This window comes from Haliotis rubra, unplaced genomic scaffold, assembly GCF_003918875.1.
Source record: "Haliotis rubra isolate DU_JTF1 unplaced genomic scaffold, ASM391887v1 Scf1100, whole genome shotgun sequence".
In the NCBI taxonomy this organism is placed as follows: Eukaryota; Metazoa; Mollusca; class Gastropoda; order Lepetellida; family Haliotidae; genus Haliotis; species Haliotis rubra.
This window is the reverse complement of record NW_025765005.1, coordinates 16513-44032: the sequence shown is the minus strand read 5'-3', so window position 1 is coordinate 44032 and position 27520 is coordinate 16513. Positions and strand designations below refer to the sequence as shown.

At 44.2% G+C, this 27520-nt stretch overlaps 1 protein-coding gene across 1 annotated transcript; it reads left to right on the top strand.

The window, feature by feature from the left end:
* The first annotated feature begins 1061 nt into the window (after positions 1-1061).
* LOC124286608 (macrophage mannose receptor 1-like) lies at positions 1062-20087 on the top strand. The gene is made up of 5 exons (XM_046722987.1): positions 1062-1098; positions 11783-12070; positions 13071-13226; positions 18666-18758; positions 20000-20087. Exons 1-4 carry the CDS (start codon positions 1062-1064, stop codon positions 18731-18733), a joined length of 549 nt encoding a protein of 182 aa, XP_046578943.1. The 3' UTR covers positions 18734-18758; positions 20000-20087.
* Positions 20088-27520: the final 7433 nt, after the last annotated feature.

Genomic DNA, 27520 nt, shown 5'->3' with positions numbered 1-27520 from the left:
TAGACCTCATCGATTATACCCTCCACGGAACATGCGAGGGTGTTTTCTATTATTTCCAACGAGGTGTCAACAAACTCCTTTTTTCCCTGAGTTGATACACATCTCCTTTCCCACCATCAAAGTAATTACAAGTCCCTGCTTTCACCATGATTGAAACTGCGAAGCCCTCCTCCTCCAGTGCCTTATAGAGTTCACCAACAATAATAGGTCTGAGGACAGTGATATCTATACTTCTACCTATATCCATCTGCCAGCTTCTCAGGCAACGGCTTTCCCTGGGCTCAACTTCCACGAACATCATTATACCTAGGTGTACACAATGTCTAATTGGGTCACTACACCTCCATGCTAAGGAGGCGTCTACATTCGTTTATGTAGTCTTTTTTCTTCTTGTAGATAAGCTGGTGCCTGACTACGTTTGCCCCGTGGTCTTTACATAAACAGTAGTGATATCTCACTCCAATACCGCACACTGAACACGTGTAGTTCACAAAACATTTTCTATGAAAACAGCAATACCCCTCCATCCTACATTTCCTACCACAGGTCTCGGTCTTCCCCCTAAGTATGTACTGGCATCGGTACGGGGCGGGTCTCATCTTTGGTATACTTATATGATATTTTGTCTAACTGGTCTGCCGTGAAGCCGTACCCCACGCGCAACCGAGTCGATTTGCTGATGCCCTGGTACACGTCATTGACGCGTTCTCCCTCGCATTTCCAGAGGTCCCCGTAGCAGTGAAAGACGTCGCTGTCGTCGATGCTCAGCACCTCGTTACCGTTGATCTTGATAGTGGTTTTCTTGATGATGGCTCGACCTACGTTCCACACTAGCTCGCGTTTGTCGTTGTCAGAGGTCAACGTGAGGTTGAACGTCAGTGCCTGGTACGATGAGGTCATTCTCATGCAGGTTTGGGAATCTAACCAGCAGCGTTTGGTTCTGGTCTATCTTGCTGGGATTGTTGGCTCTGGCGCCTAGAGGCTCTCTTGATCTTCGGAAAGGATCTAGTTTCCTGCCATACATTGTTATATAGATAAAATATAAAAGTTTAATATAAATAATGGCTGACGACATCGAAATGGATGATTTTGACGCTGGTGCGTCCGCTGACAACGATTATTACACGGGGTTAACACAGGATAAAAATTACGTCAAGCCGTGGGGAATAGAGTATTCCAAGTTTACCATCAATGCCAAGGGCATGCTGCGATTGAAAGCTCATCCGGAGATCGATCTCATGAATAAGCGCACGAGAATACCGCTCGCTTTGTCTACTCTCATCGGTCGTCATGGTACTGACTTTATCCGTGATGAATTAAACATGCGAGATTACGGTGGCTTCCCCCGAAGGTCGTCCAAGATCAACAAAACATCAGGGCCGAGCTCAGCGGTGAAGGTGATACAGACAGCATCGAAAAACTATTGGCCACGTACCATGACAAACCCTTGCCTGGTTTCGAATTCCCTGTTCGAGAACTGCGAGGCCTAGACGAAGCCTTGAAACGTGTACGCGGAGAACTCGTGAACAACATGGGGAAACTGAACTCACCGAAACGGAGGACGATGATATGAAACGTCGTATCGAGGAGAGAATAAAAAACTTGGAAGACGAGAGACGGACTCGGTTGGAATCTGCTTCCTCGAACCGGGAAGCCCTCCGATCCCAGATCAGTCGTGTACGGGAAACCATCGATCGAGTCCTAAATGAAGACACCACGCTAGCTGACAGGATCCGAATCCTCGTTCGAGAGCAAGGGATCACCATCGCCAGCATTCTGACTGCATTGGGCTTCATCATATCAACCCTGGTGGTGTCGCTGAGTGGGGGTACCCCCACACCAGGTGGCGTCAGAGACTGGATAAAAAACACCTGAAATCCCTCAGGGAGGCCCTGGCTAAACTTGCTGGAAAGGCCGCCGAAGCCCTGCCCGGCATCCTGGGTAGCATTGCCTCGTGGTTGCTGAGCACGCTTGCTAAAACTGCCACGTGGCTCGGTCAAAACCTGTGGGCAGCCATCGTCGCCGTGGTGGGTCTGGTGTACGTACCAAATGAGGCCCAAACCGACCACGACCCCGCCAACCACCAGGCCCATGTGTTCCTTGTTTTCAGCCACCTGGTGTGGTGGCAGGGGCTGTGGTGGTGTGTGTTGAACCCTGGACTCCGGGGGTGGTACGACTATACCAGTTTCACCCGTGGGGGGTGGTACGTGGGTGACGTTGACGTTGACATCGGGGTTGATGCCCAACTTTTGGTCGTCCGTGCTTATGGTTATTTCGTTGTTGTAGCCCACCACTTTGTTGATTCTCAGTCGCATGTCGCTCGGAGCCATGTACAGTCCCACGTCGAACACGTAGTCGACTTTCGACCGGGCATATTGCAACACGTCTTGGTATCGTCGGATGGCCCCAGGTTGATCGATCGGGGAGGCTATGGCAACCCATGGTTCAGTCCCGGCAAACGCCAATCCGTCTGCGGGGCTAGCTTGAATTCGTTGCAAATACGTTTGTAGGCCCGTCTATCGTACGGGCCGTTCAGCTTATGCACGCGATCGATAACACGTCGGGTCAACTCGAAGTCACATTCTGCGAAATCACCTCCCTACCGCGATGGACTAACATCAACGTCAACAACAACAAGCTGTTCGTCAGTGGCGCCCGCAACCAGATAACCGACGGCTACTACAGCGTGTGCTCGCTAAGCGACGAGGTCTTCAAGCCCTTGGGGGCCAAACTCAAGATAAACGACTCAAACAGCACAGTGGTGTTAATCAACAACGGAATAAACCCCTTGAGGCTCGGCCGACCATTGGCGAGGACACTCTGGATGCCGCCGGACGAGATAAAACCAACAACTACCGTCACAGGCACGAAGTTACCCGACCTAGTACCGTACCAAGAGCTGTGCATTCATCCCGGTCAGCTGAGCACAACGATCACCCTTCCACGATACTGAGAGCCGTACCGGTGAAAATGGAGAAATACAATGACGGTAGAACCGAGTCGTTTTCACTGCGGCAGTATAAGAGGTTAACTCGGGGCAACATCCCTGAGCTGGTAATATCGGTGTTAGATATAAATCATAATCCTGTGAATATAGGATACCTCAGCATAACGCTGCACATAAAATGACTAGCGCACAAGGCCCCGGAATGAGGTTGAAAAAATGCATCAATGCGGGGATCTCCGACCTCGGGGACACACGCGGATTCTACGACCCCGGAGTAGATGGTAAATTGTACGCCTTGCAACTGAAAAACAACATTTAAAAATGCGTTGAAGTCCCCTCCGGTAGAACCCTAGGTGATATAGTAGATACCTCAGGAGCCACCGTCAACACTCGTTACACCCTAGTCCGCACTTGTGATGATAAATGGATGGTATACCCATCGTTCAGGGGCAAACTGTTCAACATAGAAGATGTTGAGAGCATGACCGTCGCCCGAAACAAGGAGTATACGTTCGTCTTCACCGACGATGACAAGTGGGTGTTGTTGCCAACTAAAGTCGACTGGTTTCTCAATATTAGGCTCGGCTCCCCCTACGTGTTCACGGAGAACAAAGACAACTACCTAAACAAAGTCGTGAACACTGGAACCCTGCTCGTGGCTTACGTCCCGGCGCAGATACGTAGTGTAATCATCAGCCCAGTCGCCAGTATGGCAGCCCACATGCTATCTAGCAAGCCCGGGATGCAAAACGTGACATTGCAGTTGGTGTCTGAATTCGAAGGCGTGGTCAACATCCTGAAGAGTCTACGGGTGAACTCCACGCTGGTCATCAAAGTCTACCTAGGGGAACCATCGCCGGATGAAGTCGAAATCGTGAAGGGGGTCAAACTCCGGTGGGTGAAATGGCACCAGTATCAGGTTTGCACTGTTTACATGCGGGTGGGTGTCGACTCCCACACCAGTCTGCAGGGGGTCACCGTGACCGTGGAAGACACGATATCACTCACCAAGATCTTCCTACCCGACAACATACACTTCATGGGGGTGAAGTCGACCCTGAGAAATTATCAGAAAAACAATTGGAAACTATCTCGTAATAGTATTATAGCAATGTCCAATCGGCATCGGCCCAACGCTATGCTTAACGATCTCGGAGACACAGAGGGATTCGATCTGCCCGGCGATGATGACGCCTTGTACGTCCTGCACTTGAAAGACACATGTATAGGCGGGCGGCAATGGCCGATCATCTACCCATCATCACACTCGGGGGTCTAGGAGGCACAATGGAGTTCGATCAGCCTGGCGAGGAATACACCTCGTACGTCCTACGCTTAAGAAACGGCGTGTACGTGCGGCAGCTTCTGGCAGACGCCCTTAGAGAGCCCAAATGGTTGATCAACATGACCCTCACCGCACCTTATATCTTGTTAAACCAAGAGGGGCATATCTCCGAAATTAGGAACAACGGTATCTTGCCTGGGGCTTTCATTCCGGGGCCTGGTATACTTCCTCGGCTAACACCGGATAACACGAGCAACATGTTAGAGTCGCCCTTGAAGGGGGGAGTTAAGGTTTGACGTCCTCGATTCCCAATCGGGGAATATGAATGTGAGACGAGGCTCCACACTCATCATAGAATTCTATCTCAGCAAAATACAGGTATACCAACCTGAAACAATAGAACTACAATTTTTACCTGGGGTGACAATATCCTGGGATTCCCAGACCATGGACCACCCTTCCAATTTCGACATACAACGCCACCGTGTCGTCAGACAACCAGACCCCTGAACGGGCCATATAGACTTTTTATTCTCCAGGGAGGTTCTCGTGGCCTCAGTGTTACCTATTAGCCTCTCACCTATTTCCCTGCACAGGAATCTAGACCTTATAAGCTTCAAGTACATTGATCAGTTATTAACTGAAGCCAAATTAAAAAATATCTCATAAGATATATTATATGCACACAGGATGGGGCTATACCCAGTCGTAGAGGAAGTCGCAAAGACACTGGAAACCGTAGACGGGTTCAGCTTGAGACAGTTATGTGATGTAAAACGCCAACTAGAACAAGACAGTGACGCGCGGAAAGCACTATATAAGAAGTACCATAGAGCTTTCAATATCGTGGACGGGACTGACGGGACTGACACTGCCCTTATGGCGGCAGGTGTTGGGTTGTTAGCCACCATCGTGGCCGGACCTATAGTGCTAGGCATTGAAATAACAGTTCGCGTTGTAGGGGTGGCAGGGTTGGTGTTTAAGTTTGCATCCCGCAGACTGCACCGTAAAGTATTGAAACACGACGAGATCAGGGTTCTAGCCGAAGCAAAGCTGAACAGGGTAAGTGAGTGTATATCCACGGCACTCACTGACAGTAAGATCTCAGAGGAGGAATTTCGTTCAATCCTCTCTGAACTCGACAAGTACCGTAAGATGAAACAAGAAATCCTGTCCAAGTCTCGTAAGTCTGCTATCAGCGAAGACAAGAACAAAAAGTACATAGAACAGGGGGTACGAAAAGCCCAGCAAGCCTTTATAACGAACACCAAAGAGATCATAGGCGATTCACATTAAACTGTTTCATCGAGGTCAACATGTCATAGCGACACTATTGTACCACGTGGAGTCGGGAAGTTAACTGGGGGTTCAAAAGTAGTAGACAATGGTGGGTGAGATCTAAGGGCCTGACAAAAGCTTTATTTGTGAAATAAAGCTTTACAGAGGCTTTTGTTGGACTTGGTCTCGGACTGCTATTGTATCTACTACTAGACCTGATATCTAGGGAACTTCGTCATCGTGGTGCTCAGAATGAAATAATACCTAAGTCAAATGCATCCTTTGCTTATATGTCAAACAGGTGTGAAATTTTAATTTAGCTGAGTAGATGTTATTTACCAACATACCGGTTCTCAGAAAAAATACTGCAATACGTATCGTTTGAAAAGCATATTGCGATATACCGGTAATACCGTGCAGTCCAAGTGACAACTCACCCTGACTCTGTCTTACCTCCACGATGTTACTTCTTAGCGCTTCCTCCATCATGCTCCGTCATGATTCTTTCTTTAGTCTCCAATCGTTTCAGTTTTTCTTCAACATTTGACAAGCGCACCACCTCTTCCTTCTGTGATACAATCGCCTCGGACAACACCTGATTCTGGGAGTCAATACGTTCACCTTGTTCCTTGATCTGTGTATCGTGTACCTTCAGTGTTTTCATTTGTTGGTCCAAAAGCTCTCTCTGCTTAGACAGACGCTTTTCTTGGTCTGTTATTACACCCTCCTGCTCTGAAATCAGCCTGTTTCTCGAGGCGACTCTTTTGCTCTTTTAGATCACTGACGGCTTTCTGTACCTCCTTGTTCTCAGTTGAAGGATGGTTAAACTGCTTCGGATAGAATGTTGGAGACACATGGCTTTGAAATCCAAAAGCAACTGATAAATGTATAACCGTTAGGAACACCAAGCTCGGTTTGCCCACCATCGCGGATCAGTGTTCAAGACCAAAACCAAGACCAAGACAAAGAAACAGACCTTTTATTAAGACCCATGCATGACCAAAACATATTTTCAAGTGATAAAAAAAATAAACATTGTATTCCAGAGATGCGATGGATTGTTCTCCAATCCGTTATTAGTTTCATATCAAACACACTTTGCCTTTCATGCACAAATATGACTTGTTCATAAGTATGTTTGATGCTGTCTTTGATAACGCTGAAACTATGGCCGCGTGTAACTATCAAAAGGAATAAAACCCTTGCCAGGAGAGTGTGAGCAGTACATAATGAATTATTCTCACGAGACTAACCTTAGCCTTTCATGTTGACACAAAGACTTTTGTTTATACGTACGTACATTGCTTTTCTCAAGGTGGTTCCTTTGTCTGCGAGGAACCAAATACTCTGTAATGTTTGTAGTGATAACTAGCAGTAGAAAATTAATTTCATTTCCTATTTGAATGTAAAGTTTATCATGATTTGATTTGTAATTATTATAAAGCATTACCAAATTACATTGATCAGCAATACTTTTTTAACACATTATCATGTACCAATTTGTCAACAGCAGAATTGTTCTAATTACATTGAGGAAGAATTGTAACTGCGTTCTTTATATACTGAACCACAAAAGAAATGTCGCACTGATAGGGGTTTCTTAAAGCACACACTTTAATTCACACTTATTAGCAATAAAAACGGAGGACTGAGTTCAAACTGGGGGTTTGGATGCCATGTTGTCTTAGGAAGTCCAATGTTGCTCTGGCAGTGTGGGCACGACCGTTGTCTTGCTGGAAGATGTGATTTCTGTAACGTCCAAAATGTGGTACAACGTGGGGTCTTATGACTTAATCAATATAGCGAGTAGCTGTCATGTCATTTCCTCATTCTGGACCAAAATTCTGGAACGCGATGATGTCAGCTAACTGGTTCAGACCGATTGAACCCCACACTTTGATGTTTGGACCACCCCACGAGTCTCTTTCAACAATACACTCATTGGAAAACATTTCACCACTCCCTCGCCATAATCTCACTCTGCCATCGACTGTCGACACACAATATTGGCTTTCATGAGATAACAGCACAGTTCCCAATTGTCGATAACACCAATTTCGATGCTGAGTTGCCAACTACAGTCGGTTTTGGAGGTGTTGAGCGGTGAGGACAAGACTAGGATGTTACTGAAGGTCGCCCACTGTGTGGACGGTCTTGAATGTTGTTAGTGACCTGATACCACTCCTGCTGTCTTAACATGAACATTAAAATGGCTACCCTCTGTGCAGTCTGGACAACTTGCAATCGTCTCATGACTTGGTTCCTCTGATCTCTCGTAAGACCTGGCTTGGTGGTTGTGTCCAAACAAAAATGATTTCAGGCGAGTTTAGGACTCGCTTTCATTGGTAGGGTTGTCACGACATGCACGTGCATTTTCATTTTCACGAATGTCATACGGAACCTTTTACCATGTCTGCCTTTTTCGGTGCGTTTGGTCGATATGCTTTTTCATCAGAAAACACATTCATGTCGGTAATAACTGTCAATTTGGATTGAAAAACATTTTCAGAAAAAGGTACAATCAAAATAAAAGCACCACCTTGCAAGACGAAATATTTACACTTGTTTTTGAAAAGCGACGTTTCTTTTGTGATCCGGGTAAGAACTGATCATCAGTAGGTGACCCATGCTTCTGATAAGAGGCGACTAATATGATCGGGTGGTCAGGCTCGCTGTCTTCGTTGAGATATGTCATCGTATCCCAATTCCGTAGATCGATGCTCATGCTGTTGAGCACTGGATTATTTACTGCCGCCATATAGATGGAATATTGCTGAGAGCGGCGTAAAACTAAACTCACTCATTCTGACACCTACTCATTCATTGGCTCTCACAGTGTCCGCCCTGAGTGCGGAAGGTCGCTTGTTCGATCCCCGGCCGTGTCAAGACGTTAAAATATGGCATAGAGCTCGGCATTATAGTTAGAACAAGGACTGGTCGGCTCGGGAGTCAGTATAATGTGTCTAAGTGTTCATACTAACTAACCACTTTATCAAACACCTACTCATTCCATACTCAGCAATATTCCAGCTATATGGTGGCGGTCTGTAGATAATGAACTACCAGACAATCCACTGATTAACGTTAAAAGCATCGATCTACGTAATTGGGATACTAGGCACGTGTCAACCAAGTCAGCGAGCCTGACCACCCAATCCCGCTAGTCGTGTCTTACGACAAGCACGGGTGTCTGAAGATCAATTCTAACCCGGATCTTCACGGGTACACCATTTGAGTTGACACAGGAGAGTCAGCAGCGGTATATTTAATATGACTGAATGCAACCGAAAGGCGGTATATGTAGCTGTCGACTTTGCCTGGCCCAGCTGAACAAGTTTCACGAGCCGGTTCTTGTCCTGTCGTAGTCGTCGAACCGTCTCATCCCAGACATGTTGGACGCTGGAGAGGTCTTGAAGAACAGCCGAGGATGGCAGTACAAGTACATCCTTCTTCAACGTGATGTGAACAGGTGTTACGGGTTTTCGTTAGCTAGAAGCGCACGTAATATCCTTCCTTGTGGGTACAGCGCTTTACGTCTTTCGCAACGTCAACATCAAGGACATCGCCTATGATACCTGTAGATGGATACCATCAGCTCGTTGTAATAGCATCACTACTAATACACTCGATATTAGTTAAACATTTTGTCAGAATTTGTCACATTACTCTTCTTCGTTTTATACCCACCCATGTTAGTTTACCTGAGTGATTAATGCCTAAGACCTCCATCATGTCAACATCAACATCACACATCAACATCAACATGACACATCAACGTGACACATCAATATCACACATCATATATCATATATTAGTTAAATATTTTGTCAGAATTTGTCACATTACTCTTCTTCGTTTTATACCCACCCATGTTAGTTTACCTGAGTGATTAATGCCTAAGACCTGCATCACGTCAACATCAACATCACACATCAACATCAACATCAACATCAACATCACACATCACACATCAACATCAACATCACACATCAACTTGTGTTAAAGCCGAAATTTCGAAACTGTTAGACTTAAACTGCAGAAGAGGCATCTTATATTTACTGACAAGGAGTCAGCGAACGTAAGTATTTAAGATTGCCGAACATATTTTCTGATGAGTTAAAAGGAAATAAATCATTCTGTGAAGCCCCTCACCCAATTCAAAAGACGCTGAGACGCAAGAGACGCTGTTGTCAGTTGGATTAGCCTGTTCTCTTTTCACTTACTGAAGCGGCTGGTAAATAACCTTAAAAGCGCACACATATAAAACCTGTAAAGGATTTGTAATCAACCTTACGTTGAGTACCATTACTGAGCTTATGTGTTTGTCAATACGACACTTTGAACTGTGTCCAAGTTACTTCACAGTGGAGGTGAAAAACCCAAAGTGAATCAGGTAATTGACGTTAACCACTTTAGTTGAAGCACATGAGCGCAGTTACGGTGCTAACCAAACAATCCGAATCAGAATAGGATTCGAACCCAGACTTACGTCAAGTCAGGGCACAATGCAGCACCTTAGACTACTTTGACCCCCAAGTCCCAAGTTATTCTGCTGAAAGTGACATATAGCTAAAATCTCTTTTTCTTCTTTAATAATTAATTGCTTCACTGTTGTTTTTCATATAAGAAACTATACACAAATACACTATCAACTGTTCTAAATCTCCTATTCTAAGAAACTGTTTACAACAAATGTAAATGAGTCATACAGATTATTGGTGCAGTTGACTGGCAAGCATTAAAGTTATATAGGCACGAATCATTCCTATTAGCATCAGGACTTTATCTTTTGGTTACTTATTATCATTCTGTAATGAACTCTTTTGTCCACATCACTACACATTTGACACAAACATTTATAACTCTTTCAAATTTCAGTGCTTCAAAGCCCTGACTGAAACATTACAAAATGTATATAGGTATTAACTACCCTTTCCATATATTCTATCACGATTTTTGATAGATTGTAGGTCGAGTTGAGTGAAAAGACAACGATAAAAAGAGAATTAATTAGGTTTACATTTGCACATGTCCTTATGTTTACCTTAATATGGATTTGAGTTTTTAAATGCGTATGTTGTGTGTATACCTACCTAAATCATCGACAGTTTGCTTTTAATTTATATCATTAAATTCAATGTGTGAAACACCTGGAAATCCTGTTATCAATAAGGCTTGCTCAGAATTCCAGAGTAGGCAGATTTTACATATAAATAAAGACATATTGACTGAGTATGTATACTACACACATCTTACTGTCAAATCATGAAACTTCAACTTGGTATTTAGCATTTCGGACTTACACTGTTCTCATACAAATTCATTGCGAACGTACTATATTATATCGTTGGACACAAACTACATGTATATTGTGGGCAAAATTAAATCAAAAGTGCGCGTCCTAAACCCAATTAACACCAACGACCAGTTGCAGGCCTAGCGATTTCGCGCTGAAGTACTCACATACTGCACTCTGGCTTTAATTAATTTTCCTTCAAATACCGATTAATGTCGAGCCAGTGTTTTGTTAATACTCTTTACTGACAATAATAGTTGCTTTGGTCAATTACTTCTCCCCTCATAGGCACGCCTTATATCCACAGCCGTCAGCAACATCACACGTTGCTTAGCTACAAGGCAATACAAGCTTGGAGTACAACAGGGATGTGGTCTTTGACGTAACTCATTATGCGCGGGATCAAATACTTCGCGTAGGTTCTGGCATAATTTCATGAATAAGAATAAAATGTCAGTTGAACAATACAATATTCAATAACAAACCGATAATACATTTTTGCAATGTTGTACCTTAAAATAATTCCGAACTCACTGACTTACAATAATATTCGGTCGAACAAATATCACAAATATCATAAGAAAGTGTTTATGAATGACTATGAAATTATAATCACACCATGGGTTCACGAAAAGGTTAGAATCATGTCAGTTACTCTAATATTTTTACATATCATGTCGATGTATTTAACCACCTTTGCAAATATCCTTACCACTTTATTGGGCCTGAATATGATTATATTCCACCGCACCTGATGCAGCTTGTATGTTTGCACCGTCAAACGTCGTTGTGTCGAAGTTGAGGGAACGTTACTACTCCGAGTCATCGGAGGATCAACACAAAATAAAACATAAGACTAAATTAGAAATACCCAGTTCTCAAGCTTTTACTTCGAGATAGCCGTAATTATAAGTTCGACACATTAAAGTTCGACACAACGGTGTTTGACTGTAACTGAAGCAATATTCTGTTCCAGCTTTTGCAGAGGAAGATGACTTCAGTAAATGCCCATCGGCTATCCCAAGGAACCAATACTCGAGGACTTTCAGTAATCGGTGTTATGAGTTTGTAGTGTTCCACGAGGCGTACTGGCCAGATGCTAACGTTCAGCGCAGAAGCACGGGAGGCTCTCTTGTCAGTGTAAACGACGCTGAGACCCAACAGTTCCTCGTCAGCACCCTGGTTCGGCGGAATTTCGCCAAACACGGCATATGGATTGGCCTTAATGATCAGAAGGTTGAGTCAACTTATGAATGGGCTTCAGGTAATTGTTTCTCATCATTAACGCGTCGGTGCAGTCATAATCAGTTGTGTTTGTTTGTTTGATCCATCGTGTCATAGTGTTGCTCGAGGTTAATAAGTTCGGTATCTCCCTCCATTTATTCGTTGCTTTTACGTCACCACGCCACGTCACGCCACGCCACGTCAAGCCACGCCACGCCACGCCACGCCACGCCACGCCACGCCACACACCACACCACTTTCCCCACACACACACACACACTCACACATACACCACATCACACCACACACATACACCACGCCACGTCACGCCACACCACGCCACACACACACACCCCACACACACACCCTCACACATACACCACACCACACCATACACATACACATACACCACACCACACCACACCACACCACACCACACCACACCACACCACACCACACCACACCACACCACACCACACCACGCCACGCCACGCCACGCCACGCCACGCCACGCCACGCCACGCCACGCCACGCCACGCTATCAGATTATCGAAGTTGCCCGTCACACGAAAGGACATGGCACTCCATACAGTGAACTACCGTTATATCGAACAAAGGGACCCTAGATCCTTACTTACGGTTCGATGAAAATATACAGCAAGTCCCTAAAGCAGTCATACACTTCATCGTCAGCAATACAGTTCGTTATTTCCTCCGGTTTCTTGTATGGGTATTTGTATTTTACAGTATTACCTAGTAACATGTGACTTGTTAAATGTTTTAGCAATCAGTTATTACTGACTGACTGACTGAGTATGGTTTTACGCCGTTTTTAGCAATGTTCCAGCAATATCACGGCGGGGGACACCAGAAATGGGCTTCACAAATTGTACCCATGTGGGGAATCGAACACGGGCCTTCGGCGTGACGAGCGAACGCCTTAACGACTAGGCTACCCCACCGCCCCCAATCAGTTATTAACAGCCTTTACATTTTACTAATTTACCAAATTGACATATTACTCATAAATATGATTTCAGGTGATAAAGTCACTTACACCGACTGGGCAACAGGAGAGCCTAACTTCGCTCATGGCGTCGAGGACTGTGTGCTGATGAAGAGTACGAAGGCCTACACTTGGGAGGACCACCCCTGTCATCTGTGGCCCCAGCACTACTCTTACATCTGTGAATACGGTGAGTGAGTGAGTGGATCACCCCTGTCATCTGTGGCCCCAGCACTATTCTTACATCTGTGAATACGGTGAGTGAGTGAGTGGATCACCCCTGTCATCTGTGGCCCCAGCACTACTCTTACATCTGTGAATACGGTGAGTGAGTGAGTGGATCACCCCTGTCATCTGTGGCCCCAGCACTACTCTTACATCTGTGAATACGGTGAGTGAGTGAGTGGATCACCCCTGTCATCTGTGGCCCCAGCACTACTCTTACATCTGTGAATACGGTGAGTGAGTGAGTGGATCACCCCTGTCATCTGTGGCCCCAGCACTACTCTTACATCTGTGAATACGGTGAGTGAGTGAGTGGATCACCCCTGTCATCTGTGGCCCCAGCACTACTCTTACATCTGTGAATACGGTGAGTGAGTGAGTGGATCACCCCTGTCATCTGTGGCCCCAGCACTACTCTTACATCTGTGAATGAATACGGAGTGAGTGAGTGGATCACCCTGTCATCTGTGGCCCCAGCACTACTCTTACATCTGTGAATACGGTGAGTGAGTGAGTGGATCACCCCTGTCATCTGTGGCCCCTAGCACTACTCTTACATCTGTGAATACGGTGAGTGAGTGAGTGGATCACCCCTGTCATCTGTGGCCCCAGCACTATTCTTACATCTGTGAATACGGTGAGTGAGTGAGTGGATCACCCCTGTCATCTGTGGCCCCAGCACTACTCTTACATCTGTGAATACGGGTGAGTGAGTGAGTGGATCACCCTGTCATCTGTGGCCCCAGCACTACTCTTACATCTGTGAATACGGTGAGTGAGTGAGTGGATCACCCCCTATCATCTGTGGCCCCAACACTACTCTTACATCTGTGAATACGGTGAGTGAGTGAGTGGATCACCCCCTGTCATCTGTGGCCCCAGCACTACTCTTACATCTGTGAATACGGTGAGTGAGTGAGTGAGTGGATCACCCTGTCATCTGTGGCCCCAGCACTACTCTTACATCTGTGAATACGGTGAGTGAGTGAGTGGATCACCCCTGTCATCTGTGGCCCCAGCAATACTCTTACATCTGTGAATACGGTGAGTGAGTGAGTGGATCGCCCCTGTCATTTGTGGACCCAGCACTACTCTTACATCTGTGAATACGGTGAGTGAGTGAGTGGATCACCCCTGTCATCTGTGGCCCCAGCAATACTCTTACATCTGTGAATACGGTGAGTGAGTGAGTGGATCACCCCTGTCATCTGTGGCCCCAGCACTACTCTTACATCTGTGAATACGGTGAGTGAGTGAGTGGATCACCCTGTCATCTGTGGCCCCAGCACTACTCTTACATCTGTGAATACGGTGAGTGAGTGAGTGGATCACCCCTGTCATCTGTGGCCCCAGCACTATTCTTACATCTGTGAATACGGTGAGTGAGTGAGTGGATCACCCCTGTCATCTGTGGCCCCAGCACTACTCTTACATCTGTGAATACGGTGAGTGAGTGAGTGGATCACCCCTGTCATCTGTGGCCCCAGCACTACTCTTACATCTGTGAATACGGTGAGTGAGTGAGTGGATCACCCCTGTCATCTGTGGCCCCAGCACTACTCTTACATCTGTGAATACGGTGAGTGAGTGAGTGGATCACCCCTGTCATCTGTGGCCCCAGCACTACTCTTACATCTGTGAATACGGTGAGTGAGTGAGTGGATCACCCCTGTCATCTGTGGCCCCAGCAATACTCTTACATCTGTGAATACGGTGAGTGAGTGAGTGGATCATCCCTGTCATCTGTGGCCCCAGCACTACTCTTACATCTGTGAATACGGTGAGTGAGTGAGTGGATCATCCCCTGTCATCTGTGGCCCCAGCAATACTCTTACATCTGTGAATACGGTGAGTGAGTGAGTGGATCATCCCTGTCATCTGTGGCCCCAGCACTACTCTTACATCTGTGAATACGGTGAGTGAGTGAGTGGATCACCCCTGTCATCTGTGGCCCCAGCAATACTCTTACATCTGTGAATACGGTGAGTGAGTGAGTGGATCATCCCTGTCATCTGTGGCCCCAGCACTACTCTTACATCTGTGAATACGGTGAGTGAGTGAGTGGATCATCCCTGTCATCTGTGGCCCCAGCAATACTCTTACATCTGTGAATACGGTGAGTGAGTGAGTGGATCTCCCCTGTCATCTGTGGCCCCAGCACTACTCTTACATCTGTGAATACGGTGAGTGAGTGAGTGGATCGCCCCTGTCATCTGTTGCCCCAGCACTACTCTTACATCTGTGAATACGGTGAGTGAGTGAGTGGATCACCCCTGTCATCTGTGGCCCCAGCACTACTCTTACATCTGTGAATACGGTGAGTGAGTGAGTGGATCACCCCTGTCATCTGTGGCCCCAGCACTATTCTTACATCTGTGAATACGGTGAGTGAGTGAGTGAGTGGATCACCCCTGTCATCTGTGGCCCCAGCAATACTCTTACATCTGTGAATACGGTGAATGAATGTGTGAGTGAGTGGATCACCCCTGTCATCTGTGGCCCAACACTACTCTTACATCGGTGGATACGGTGAGTGAGTGAGTGGATCACCCCTGTCACCCGTGGCCCCAACACTACTCTTACATCTGTGAATACGGTAAGTGAGTGAGTGAGTGGATCGCCCCTGTCATTTGTGGACCCAGCAATACTCTTACATCTGTGAATACGGTGAGTGAGTGAGTGAGTGAGTGAGTGGATCACCCCTGTCATCTGTGGCCCCAGCACTACTCTTACATCTGTGAATACGGTGAGTGAGTGAGTAAGAGAGTGGATCACCCCTGTCATCTGTGGCCCCAGCACTACTCTTACATCTGTGAATACGGTGAGTGAGTGAGTGGATCACCCCTGTCATCTGTGGCCCCAGCACTACTCTTACATCTGTGAATACGGTGAGTGAGTGAGTGGATCACCCCTGTCATCTGTGGCCCCAGCACTACTCTTACATCTGTGAATACGGTGAGTGAGTGAGTGGATCTCCCCTGTCATCTGTGGCCCCACCACTACTCTTACATCTGTGAATACGGAAAGTGAGTGAGTGGATCACCCCTGTCATCTGTGGCCCCAACACTACTCTTACATCTGTGAATACGGTGAGTGTGTGAGTGAGTGGATCACCCCTGTCATTTATGGCCCCAACACTACTCTTACATCTGTGGATACAGTGAGAGAGTGAGTGAGTGGATCACCCCTGTCATCTGTGGCCCCAACACTACTCTTACATCTGTGAATACGGTAAGTGAGTGAGTGATTGGATCACCCCTGTCATCTGTTACCCCAACAGTACTCATACATCTGTGAATACGGTGAGTGAGTGAGTATTTGTATTACACCCCTCTCACCAGAAATGGGCTTCGCATATTGTACTCATGTGGGGAATCCAACGTTGGGTTTTACGTGTGAGAAGTGAACGCTTTAACCACTAGGCAACCCAGCTGACCCATACATCAACGCTAAAAGGTTTTCTGTTTCATGTGAGTGGTAGTGAGTGAGTGAGTGAATGAATGAGTGAGTGAGTGAGTGAGTGAGTGAGTGAGTGAGTGAGTGAGTGAGTGAGTGAGTGAGTGAGTGAGTGAGTGAGTGAGTGAGTGAGTGAGTGAGTGAGTGAGTGAGTGAGTGAGTGAGTGAGTGAGTGAGTGAGTGAGTGAGTGAGTGAGTGAGTGAGTGAGTGATTGATTGATTGAGTGAGTGAGTGAGTGAGCAGTGAGTGAGTGGAGTGAGAAGTGAGGAGTTTTACGCCGCTTTAGCAATATTCCAGCAATATCACAGCGAGGGGACACCAGAAATGGGTTTCACACATTGTACCTATGTGTTGTTTCATCTGAAGTTCAGTTACAAACAACTATTATATGCATTAAAACTAAATCTTAAATACAGTTTCTCCTCCATTTTATGATCGTGATAACCAAATTGCACTTGCTTGTTAACCTACGGCACACAGTTTGGATGTTTGCGTGTTTGTGGACATTGGGATGGGTTATTTTTTTGTAAATGTGAACAGCATAAAATGATTCTTTGGCTTTCAGGTGCTCATAAACAGACATTTTTCTTCAACCGTAATCAACGGTTACGAAATGCCATTTGTTAAAAATAAACCTGTCCGTCAACTTGTCGCAAACAAGAACGGCGCAACCGGAAGTTGCAAGACGTATTATGTTCATCAGAACATAGCGTCATCCCATTGGAGACGTTGTCTCATGGCTCGTCGTCACTGCCGTGTCGGTAGCGACGCAGATGGTGATTACACCCGATACTGACATCGCTAATTGAGGTCACCACCACCGTTTCAGCAACTGTGGCTCTGTCTCGTGTGAAGTGAGTTTGGTCAATTAGGGTATTATGATGAAACATTGATCAGATAATCACTCAATAATTTCTGATTATTTAGATCATTTACACCAATTTCTACAAAGGGCAATTAGTTTATGAGGATAATTGTTTGAAGAGGTTTAAATGATTCTTCAATGCCAGACAATATTTCAAGACGTACTGGTGCACATTGCATAAGTTGGTAATATGGCATCGTGGACATGATTTTGTTTCTGTTTGTGTTTTGTTTATGCAGTTTGGCTTAGTTTTGTTTTTGCTTTTGTGTTTGTGGTGCCTTATGTAAATTGACAAATCCCTATTGTTCTGAGAGAACATCTTCCATTTTATATAAGACTGACAAAGGATTCCAAAGATGGATAAATGTGTCAAGCAGAATTTCAGTTGCCGCCCTCCATGATATTATTTAATACTGCATAAAGTGCGTAAAGCATCCGTACACGCTCATCATTCACCATTTGAATTCCTTCCCTCGTAGCATATATTATCTTTGGATTACACTTTCTCGGTAAAATACTCACTCCATTGCTTATGTTGAGCGCCTTTCGGGATTCGAACCCATCGTCTTAGAGTCAGGCACCTAATTTCAAAAGTCAAAGTGAGCGACCTAACCCACCCAGGCTGGTCACTTAGTCTGGTTGTCTAGAATACATGCTTTGTGTACGCCTCTGACATGTGTAAATTGTAATAAACATACATTTATACAGCGCTTAATGTCCACCTCAAACATGCTCAGTGGCGCTAAGGACAAATTATGCCCCCAAAGCAGACATTTTACACCGCTTAGCCCAAGCCTCCTGTGAGGCGCTTGGTTAATAGTCATACGACCATTTAATCCCAACGGGTACCCTTTCACTGGCTGCATATGTCACATGTACTTCGTTGTGGGGCAGGACTTGAGTCCTGGAAGCTCGCAGGAGTCAAGGTGCTAAACAGGATCACACATCCAAGGACTCTCCGTGACCGACGCTGCTTAAATTCAACTGATTTCTGACCACACATAGCTAGGGATACGCAATTTAGAAAGTGACGGGTTGTTATTTGATCATTCAAAAGGTTCAATAATTTTTTTTTGTTACAGAGATGTTCCAATCCACAACACCGCCCGCAAACGCAGCGACAGGACAATCTGCAATGGCCATGAATTAGTAGAACTGGTGGACAGGGGTTCCAGGTTAGTATAGGACCCACTTCCGGTAATAAGCAGGTTCCCGGCGCCGTTTAAGCCCGCCATCTTGAGATATGCGAGACGGGACCCAGCTTAGGGACCGTTCATAATTTATGGCTAGGGGGAAGATGATGATTTTTAAGAAGAAGTATGTACAATGTGAATTGCCCCCCACCCCACCCGAAGTTTATGTATAAAGAAACACCCCCAACCCCATCCCCACCCGCTTCCGGCATGTCTTGTACAAAATAAATTATTATTCCTGCAAGGGTTATCGGTTTCTAACTGTCAACTGACAACCATGGGACCATTTGGAAAGGTATGAAACGTTGTTTGTAACCGGAAGTACTACGGTCTCGCCAAGTGCCGTGACCTATTTACGGGTCCTATAGACCCCAAATTATGCAGGCCGGATGAGAAAAGGGATGGTGTGATCGGGCTCTGTGACATGGTTGCGTTCGTACGTCGACTGTTGCTTATAGTATCAATCACTGGATGTTCTGCTTCAGATTCTATTAATTACGACCCGCCGTCTTGCAGCTGTAATATTGCTGTGCACGTTAAAGGAAAGCTATTACTTCAAACCAATCTAATCCCAGATTAAGTTCCTATTTAACGAAAAACAGGATGAATGTTTGTTTGTTCATTTGTTTGTTTGTTTGTTCGTTTGTTTGTTTCACGATAAATTCAGCAATATTCCAGCTATACAGCGGCAGTCGGTAAATAGTCGAGTCTAGACCAGACAATCCAGTGATCATCAGCATGAGCATCGATCTACGCAATGATATGTGTCAACCAAGTCAGTGAGCCTGACTCTCCGATCCCGTTAGTAAACAAGCATGGGTTACTGAAGGTCAGTTCTAACCCGTCAAGGGTCCAATACCGGATACCACTCAGTATACGAAGTATATAAATTTAGCCTGTAGATATGTAATGAACAACCTGTGCTTTACCCCATGTTGGATTTGCAGGGGAAAATGTATACCAAGTGAGCTGTTTGTGGTCATAGGAAACGAAATGGATGCTTGGTGCCTTTTTGGGTTGATTGTCATCACGATGGCGTGCTTTTGTGTTTATGCTGTCAATATCCGGTTTGTCTTATCCAGGCTCGATTACTAATATCCAATGTCATGTAACTGGAATATATTGCTAACTGCGCTGTGAAACAATACACACAAATTCAGTGTACAGTTGATATATTATATTCGATTAGTGTTATTCATCACTGCTTTGTGTTTTGGATTCAGAAAGAAAACTTGGTGATTGATGGATTCCACTGACACCGGGTGTCTATGTTGGATACGATGCCTGGGTGTAAATAAATTGTTCACTAGTTGTTGAGTAGTGTTAGATTTCTAACTGTTTGTCATATGTTCATGTGGACAGTCGTCTAACGCCCTAAGGCAACAGTGGGTTCGAACCACTTCCCGCCTTCAGTTTCTAGCTTTGTCAGCATGGGTTTAACTACAGTGGTATAGGTCAAAGACCAGCATCACTTTAGACTTCACTCTCACATTAAGCTGACAACTCGGTGATATAACTGCCTATAATTAAAAAGTCACTCACTCACCCACTCTCATTTTTTCACTGTGACGGTATCACTCATGCAACAACCAGAAAGACATGACTTACCGGAAAGCATGATGCCAAAGTGGCGTTAGACGCCCTTAGTCGTCGTGGAGTTGCGTCCCTTGTGTGATACTGGTTCTAGTTACCTATCACCCACTACTCGTGGGTTTTTACGAAGGTGGTGAGCGACCTCGAACTGTGTTTCTTTAGAATTTTCTCCAATATTAAGCTTGCAAAAAATATTGAAACACAGTTTATATACATGTACCCACCCGCTACATACTCCAACCTTGGTGGGGGGTTGGGTAGCCTATTAGTTAAAGCGTTTGCTCGTGACGCTGAAGACGAGATTTCGCTTCCCAAAGCGCGTACCATGTGTGAAGCCACTCACAGACTCACTCGACTGCTATTTCTATTTAACACCGCCGGGATATCTAATTGTTTCGGGGCGGTGGGGGCAGCCTAGTGGTTAAAGCGTTCGCTCGTCACGCCGAAGACCAGGTTCGATTCCCACATGGGTACAATGTGTGAAGCCCATTTCTGATATTGCTGGAATATTGCTGAAAGCGGCGTAAAACTAAACTCACTAGCTCAAATGTGTCTGTAATACGACACGGCAAGAACATATTAATATAATACAAGTTAACAAACAAAAGCCGAAAAAGCTCTTGAATTAACAGTGCTTTTTAACATAACGTCCCGGGCCTCAAACAGCCATTGGTAAAAAGGGCATGTGATCTTGCGGTTTAATGACATCACTTCCTGTCCATGAAACCTTTACACACCGCGTAGTTTCAAGGCAATGTGGCACGATGCACAATGAAAGTAGATCACCGAGACTTAATACTGATAAAATACTCATCACTTGTCACACATGTGTATCCAAACAACATATTCACCATATGTATTAAACCATTAACAAAGTCTCAGAAAAAGGCATTTTATTGAACATGCCATACTTTATTAATGACTGACGGTGACCTTGACCGTTGCCCGATTCAAAGATGACATTTACCAAGTTGACATGTACTAAATCCTCCTTCGATAACCAATGAAATATTTTTTGTGACCTTGTGGAAGGCACTGGTAGTGACCTTGATTGATCGATGTGTCACAGCTTCCAAGAGCTATACGTATAACGAAGACGTATACAAGATTGGTCAAATTGCCAAAGCTTACCGCAAGGCCATTCCATATACAGATGACGTATACATGAAATTAGTCTCCTATTTTCCAAATGACGCATGGTTTCTAAATGGAATCGCGCCGCATCAACTTCACACAAAACAAGCATATTTGGCGTTTCGTACAAATATATACTAGTATATAACAATTCTTTCGACCGGATAACATATCAAGTTCGGATGAGCATGAATATCCGAATGGGTAAACATGGGCAATGCTTTACAAAACGTTCCTGTCAGTTTGTGTGCACGACAATGACAGCATGTAAATTCAGCCAGTATATCTGTAAATCAGAACGGTTCTGGATTTTTTATTTATCCTGTCTTTAGGCCTTGGAAAAGAGAATCTGAATTTAAGCCAAAAAGGTTGGTACAAATTGTAATATACCTGAGAACGAATGCACCTAACTGCATGGGGCCGTTGAAGACTTCTAACGAAGGGTAAGGTCACAATCAAGAACAGACAACCACGATTCACACATAACGTGTACCGCTAGAGATTAATACAGGTACGGTACACACTTTAATGTTTGTGGTATATAATATATTTCCCTCATTCGAATTTTAATATATGTGATGCATTGATGAACAAGACCACTTTCATGGAGATTTTTGTATGATTTACTTCCTGTATATATAGTTTGAGTGGCTCCATATATGTTACAGACAATCTGTCAAACCAGTCATTTGGTCAAATGACTAAAACGATCAGTCATTTGGTCAAAAGACTGGTTTGACAGATTGACTGTAACATATATACATCGATGATTGAAAAAGGTAAACAAATTGTTTTAAAAACTAAAATACAAAGCATCATGAAACTGAAGTGTGTAATCTGCTTTTGGCAGAAATGTCTTATGAATGTGGAATGTGTGAATGTCACTTGTATTCTATAATAATTATCTAACCGAAACATCACCTACAGTTTCAGTATTTAAAACACGTCTCCACACTGCTTTTTTGTTTTTGTTTTTTTTAGTTCTTCAACTCATTTACCAAAGGTTAATTTACAGCAACCTAATCGCATTTAAAAAACAAAAACATGATGAGAACATTTGACTGTTCATGGGCAGGAGTGAAAAAGAGAATAGATGTTTTGGTCATAAATCATTCTGATTAAGATGAGAACTAGTAACACTATTACAAATGTCGTAGTGCAAGGGTGTGATCTGTGAGAAGAATTTCCACATGTGTCATATGCTTATCGGTAGGTGTCAGAGCTGATCTGATATAGTTCTATTCTCAGAAGCTCCAGACAGAGTCCTAATCTTGAAGAGATTCATGTCATGATCCACCATGTGCAATATACGTGGGTTCTGTTGACCGGAAACTGATAATGAATAATGATTATAAATTTGTGCGTGTGTCTGTGTCTCTCTCTATGTATGTGTCTGTCTGTGTGTATATGTGTGTCTGTTTATCTGTGTGTACAAACATAATTGTGGCAAACCAGATTCGAACCCTCAGTTTCTCGCGTGGGTTTGTCTTGTACAAAGGCCAAATGAAATGGTTCACATAATTAGACTTGGTTTGGCTTACATTTAACGATAAGTCGGAACAATTATACTCTACATACAGTCCAGCAAAAAATAGAAAATTGATTTCAGTTATGATAGTAAATTGATATAATATTATATATCACATCAACAGCTGTGTGAGCATAGATTACCCCATGTCAGTGAGCACATGAGTCATGTCGCCCTTGATATCCACATATTAGAAATGTTCGTATGAGATCATATTACACGTCTGAAGTAACGGACCTTTTCAAGAGATACAGCCAACTTGACTTCAGCAATATTTGGATTTGTTCCTGGATTGTGGTCAGTATAGGCTCCAAGGAACGTGCCATTGACAAATACCTGAAATACAACGAAAAAGAAGTAAAGTGATCAAGGACGTCTGATCGATATTCGCTCGGGGCATTAATATTTCAATGGCATGATATCATGTCTTATTGATCAGATTCTCTGAAGCACCCCCGCTGCCAACTGATATATGGGATATAGTTCTATATATTTTTTCGTTAGTTGAATGTTCACACAGAGAGATATAAAGCCTTAAGACATCCACACAAAGCAATAGGAAAATAGTACAAACTGTTATATATCAAGCAATAGAGCAATGCAAAATAATACAACGCAAAAACTAAACAAAACAATTATTCATAGAAACGCAAAATACAAAGTAATACACAACAATGCAAAATAAGAAAAAGCAACACAAAGACGTGGAGAACAACTCAAAACATTACAAATACGTGCGGAAAAATACAAAACAATACAAAGACGTGCAGAACAATACAAAACAATACGACTAAGTGCAAAACAATACAAATCAACACAAAGAAGTACAGAACAACTCAAAACAACACAAAGAAGTGCAGAACAATACAAAACAATACGAGAAAGTGATGAACAATACAAAACAATACAAAGAAGTGCAGAACAATACAAAACAATACGAGAAAGTGATGAACAATACAAAACAATACAAAGACGTGCGGAACAATGCAAAGTATACTGAGTCAAAAAAGAAACTTCACATTCTTTCTTCAGGGCACTATAAAAGAACAAGAGATGGTAAGATGGTTAAATTGTTATTATTTCATTGCTGAGATCTGTGTGATGTACTCGATACACTGACAGTGCCATAATCAGTTCCAGTAGGCTACACCGCCGTTCCAAAACATCGGTATACAGAATGTCAAGACACAAGAATAAAAATGTGAAATTTCTCAGTTCAATATCGTGTATGGCCGCCCCGCGCATTCCCCACTGCCAAACACCGTCTCCTCATCGACTGCCTGATGCTTGTGAACACGTGGTTGGGGATTCTGCGCCATTGCTCTTGCAAGGCAGCGCCAAGTTCCTGCAAATTCTGAGGTTGGTTCCTAAGACCACGAAGCCTTCTCCCAAAAGCATCCCAAACGTGCTCTATTGGATTACGGTCAGGGGGACCTCGATGGCCAGTCCATGACGTTGATTCCAGCGTTTTGAAGGAAGTTTCGTGTCAACATCGCGGTATGCGGCCGAGCATTATCATGCTGGAACTGTAGACCTGGGCCATGAGCCGCCATGAAAGGAACGAGTTCAGGGGTGAGCACCTGGTCGCGGTAAGCAGCAGCTGTGAGGTTTCCACAGATGACCAGAAGTCGGGAACGGTTGTTCCCACAGAAAGCACCCCCATACCATGCAACTTCCGCCCCCGAATCTGTCGACTTCCTGTACACAACATTGGGCATACCGTTCACGACGTCGTCTCCAGACTCTATGCCTGCCGTCAGCGAATCTGAGGGTAAACCTGGATTCATCGCTAAAGACGACTCGATTCCAGTCTCTCCGGGTCCATCGGAGGTGACGTTGGGCCCACAGCAGACGTTGACGTTGATGAAACGGCGTCAATATTGGCCCACGATATGGACGTCGAGAATGGAGATTGGCAGCCCGCAACCGATTTCGAATGGTCTGTGAGGACAGTCGACCTCTAAACATCTCAGCCCTGGTTCGTGTAGCCGGCACACATCTGTCACGTAGGTGACGTAGGACGATATGACGGTCTTCTGCTCGTGACGTCACACGTGGACGACTCGACCTTGGGCGATCAGAAGTGGTGCCAGTTTGTTGTAGACGACCTCGCAAGTCATACACAGTACGACGACTGCATCCCATTGCTCTTGCGACGTCAATAACTGATCTTCCCGCTTGCAACATGCCAACGGCACGTTCACGTTGCACATTTGACAATCGTGGCATTTCAAATACCGTTAGAACTGTGGTTGAAAAGTGTTTTTTCAATTCTTGAGGCCAATGCAAACACGTGCATATGAAGAAAACTTCGATGCTAACATCACGTGATCGACTGCACGTGCAAAACCTGATTTGGCACTAACGTCATTTGCACGACGAATGGATGGGTTTGAGTGAGTTTTGCTAACGTTTTTCTAGAGTCGAAAGATAGGGATCCCATTTCGGATACATAGATGTCTCATCAGAGAAAAATTATTCATTATTTTTCAAATTACATTTTGTGAAGTTTCTTTTTTGACTCAGTATATTATGCCACAAAGTAACATAAAGCATATCTTAGGTAGTTCAGAACAAAACTAAACAATGCAAAACAATGAATGGATAAATGACTGAATGAACCAATCAATCAACGAAACGATGAATGAATCAATAATTGTACAAAGTCGACGTATTGGATTTTTCTTTGTTTAATGTTATATCACAGTGAGTAATGTTTTAGCAATACTTATATCGGCTTGAATCTCCAGAGACTGAAAGTCGGACAACCGATCAACGTCTTCGGCGTCCCGTCGTCGACGTCAACGTAACGTGTCTGGCAACTGGCATGATGTCTGATCCATTGATCACTAGATTGTCTGGTTCGATTACAGGCTGCCTTCGTATGACAGGATTGCTTACTTTTTTACAGCATTTGTTTACTGCCGGGGGCTAGCTGTACGTGTTTATCATTTTGGCGAAGACCTGGTGCCATCTCTGATTTTCAGTGTTTCATTCATATCATTTTCAGAACTATTTTGTCCTTTACACAAAATTGAATCCTTTTCTGACAATAGCAAGCCCATTTATTCTTTTGCACTAACGTTATATATTCAGTCGGCCCTCAGAAGTATCATCAGATAGTTAGGACCCTTCACACCAAATTGAATCCTCTCTGAGGATAGTCAAGCCTGGGTATCCTTTTTAGCATTTTCAGATCAGTTTTGCCCTTTACACCATATTGAATCCTCTCTGAGGATTGTCAAGACTAGGTATCCTTTTTATCATTTTTAGAGCAGTTTTGCCCTTTACACCAAATTGAATCCTCTCTGTGGATTGTCAAGACTAGGTATCCTTTTTATCATTTTTAGAGCAGTTTTGCCCTTTACACCAATTGAATCCTCTCTGAGGATTGTCAAGACTAGGTATCCTTTTTAGCATTTTTAGAGCAGTTTTGCCCTTTACACCAAATTGAATCCTCTCTGAGGATTGTCAAGACTAGGTATCCTTTTTAGCATTTTTAAAGCAGGTTTGCCCTTTACACCAAATTGAATCCTCTCTGAGGATTGTCAAGACTAGGTATCCTTTTTAGCATTTTAGAGCAGTTTTGCCCTTTACACCAAATTGAATCCTCTCTGAGGATTGTCAAGACTAGGTATCCTTTTTAGCATTTTTAAAGCAGGTTTGCCCTTTACACCAAATTGAATCCTCTCTGAGGATTGTCAAGACTAGGTATCCTTTTTAGCATTTTAGAGCAGTTTTGCCCTTTACACCAAATTGAATCCTCTCTGAGGATTGTCAAGACTAGGTATCCTTTTTAGCATTTTTAAAGCAGTTTTGCCCTTTACACCAAATTGAATCCTCTCTGAGGATGGTATCCTTTTGCCCTAAGGCTATATATTTAGTTGACCAACAATCAGATAGTTGGTATCTGAATCCCCACCTGGTGTTCGGTTTAATGATATGCTAAATATGCTCATTCTCTCCATCTGTTGAAATACCTTATAACTTGTGTTGCTGTGGATTAAATTCATAGTGAAACCTTCTGCAATACGAAACGGGAAATTATTCAAGAATTCAGCTTGGTTCCAGGATTCGCCAGTCATGCTGGAGAGGACAATTTTCCGAATTGAGGCCTGTGCGTTGAAGCGTGCGTCGACCTGGAGGAGCAGGTGGGAGTCTTGCTTCAAGTTAATTGAAAATCTGAAAGTTAGTAAATGTTAATAGTTAGGAAACAAACACACCACCGTTAAATTTGTTGTAGTCCTTGAATATTCGAAGGGCGGTGGGGTAGCGGTTAAAGCGTTCGCTCGTCACGCCGAAGACCTGGGTTCGAATCCCACAATGTGTGAAGCCCATTCACGTTACGCCGCCGTCATACTGCTGGGATATTGCTAAAATACTCACTTGAATATTTGCTATGTAACAGCCACAAAATACAGCTTGACCTGAGCTACTCTACATATACATCACACACACACACACACACACACACACACACACACACACA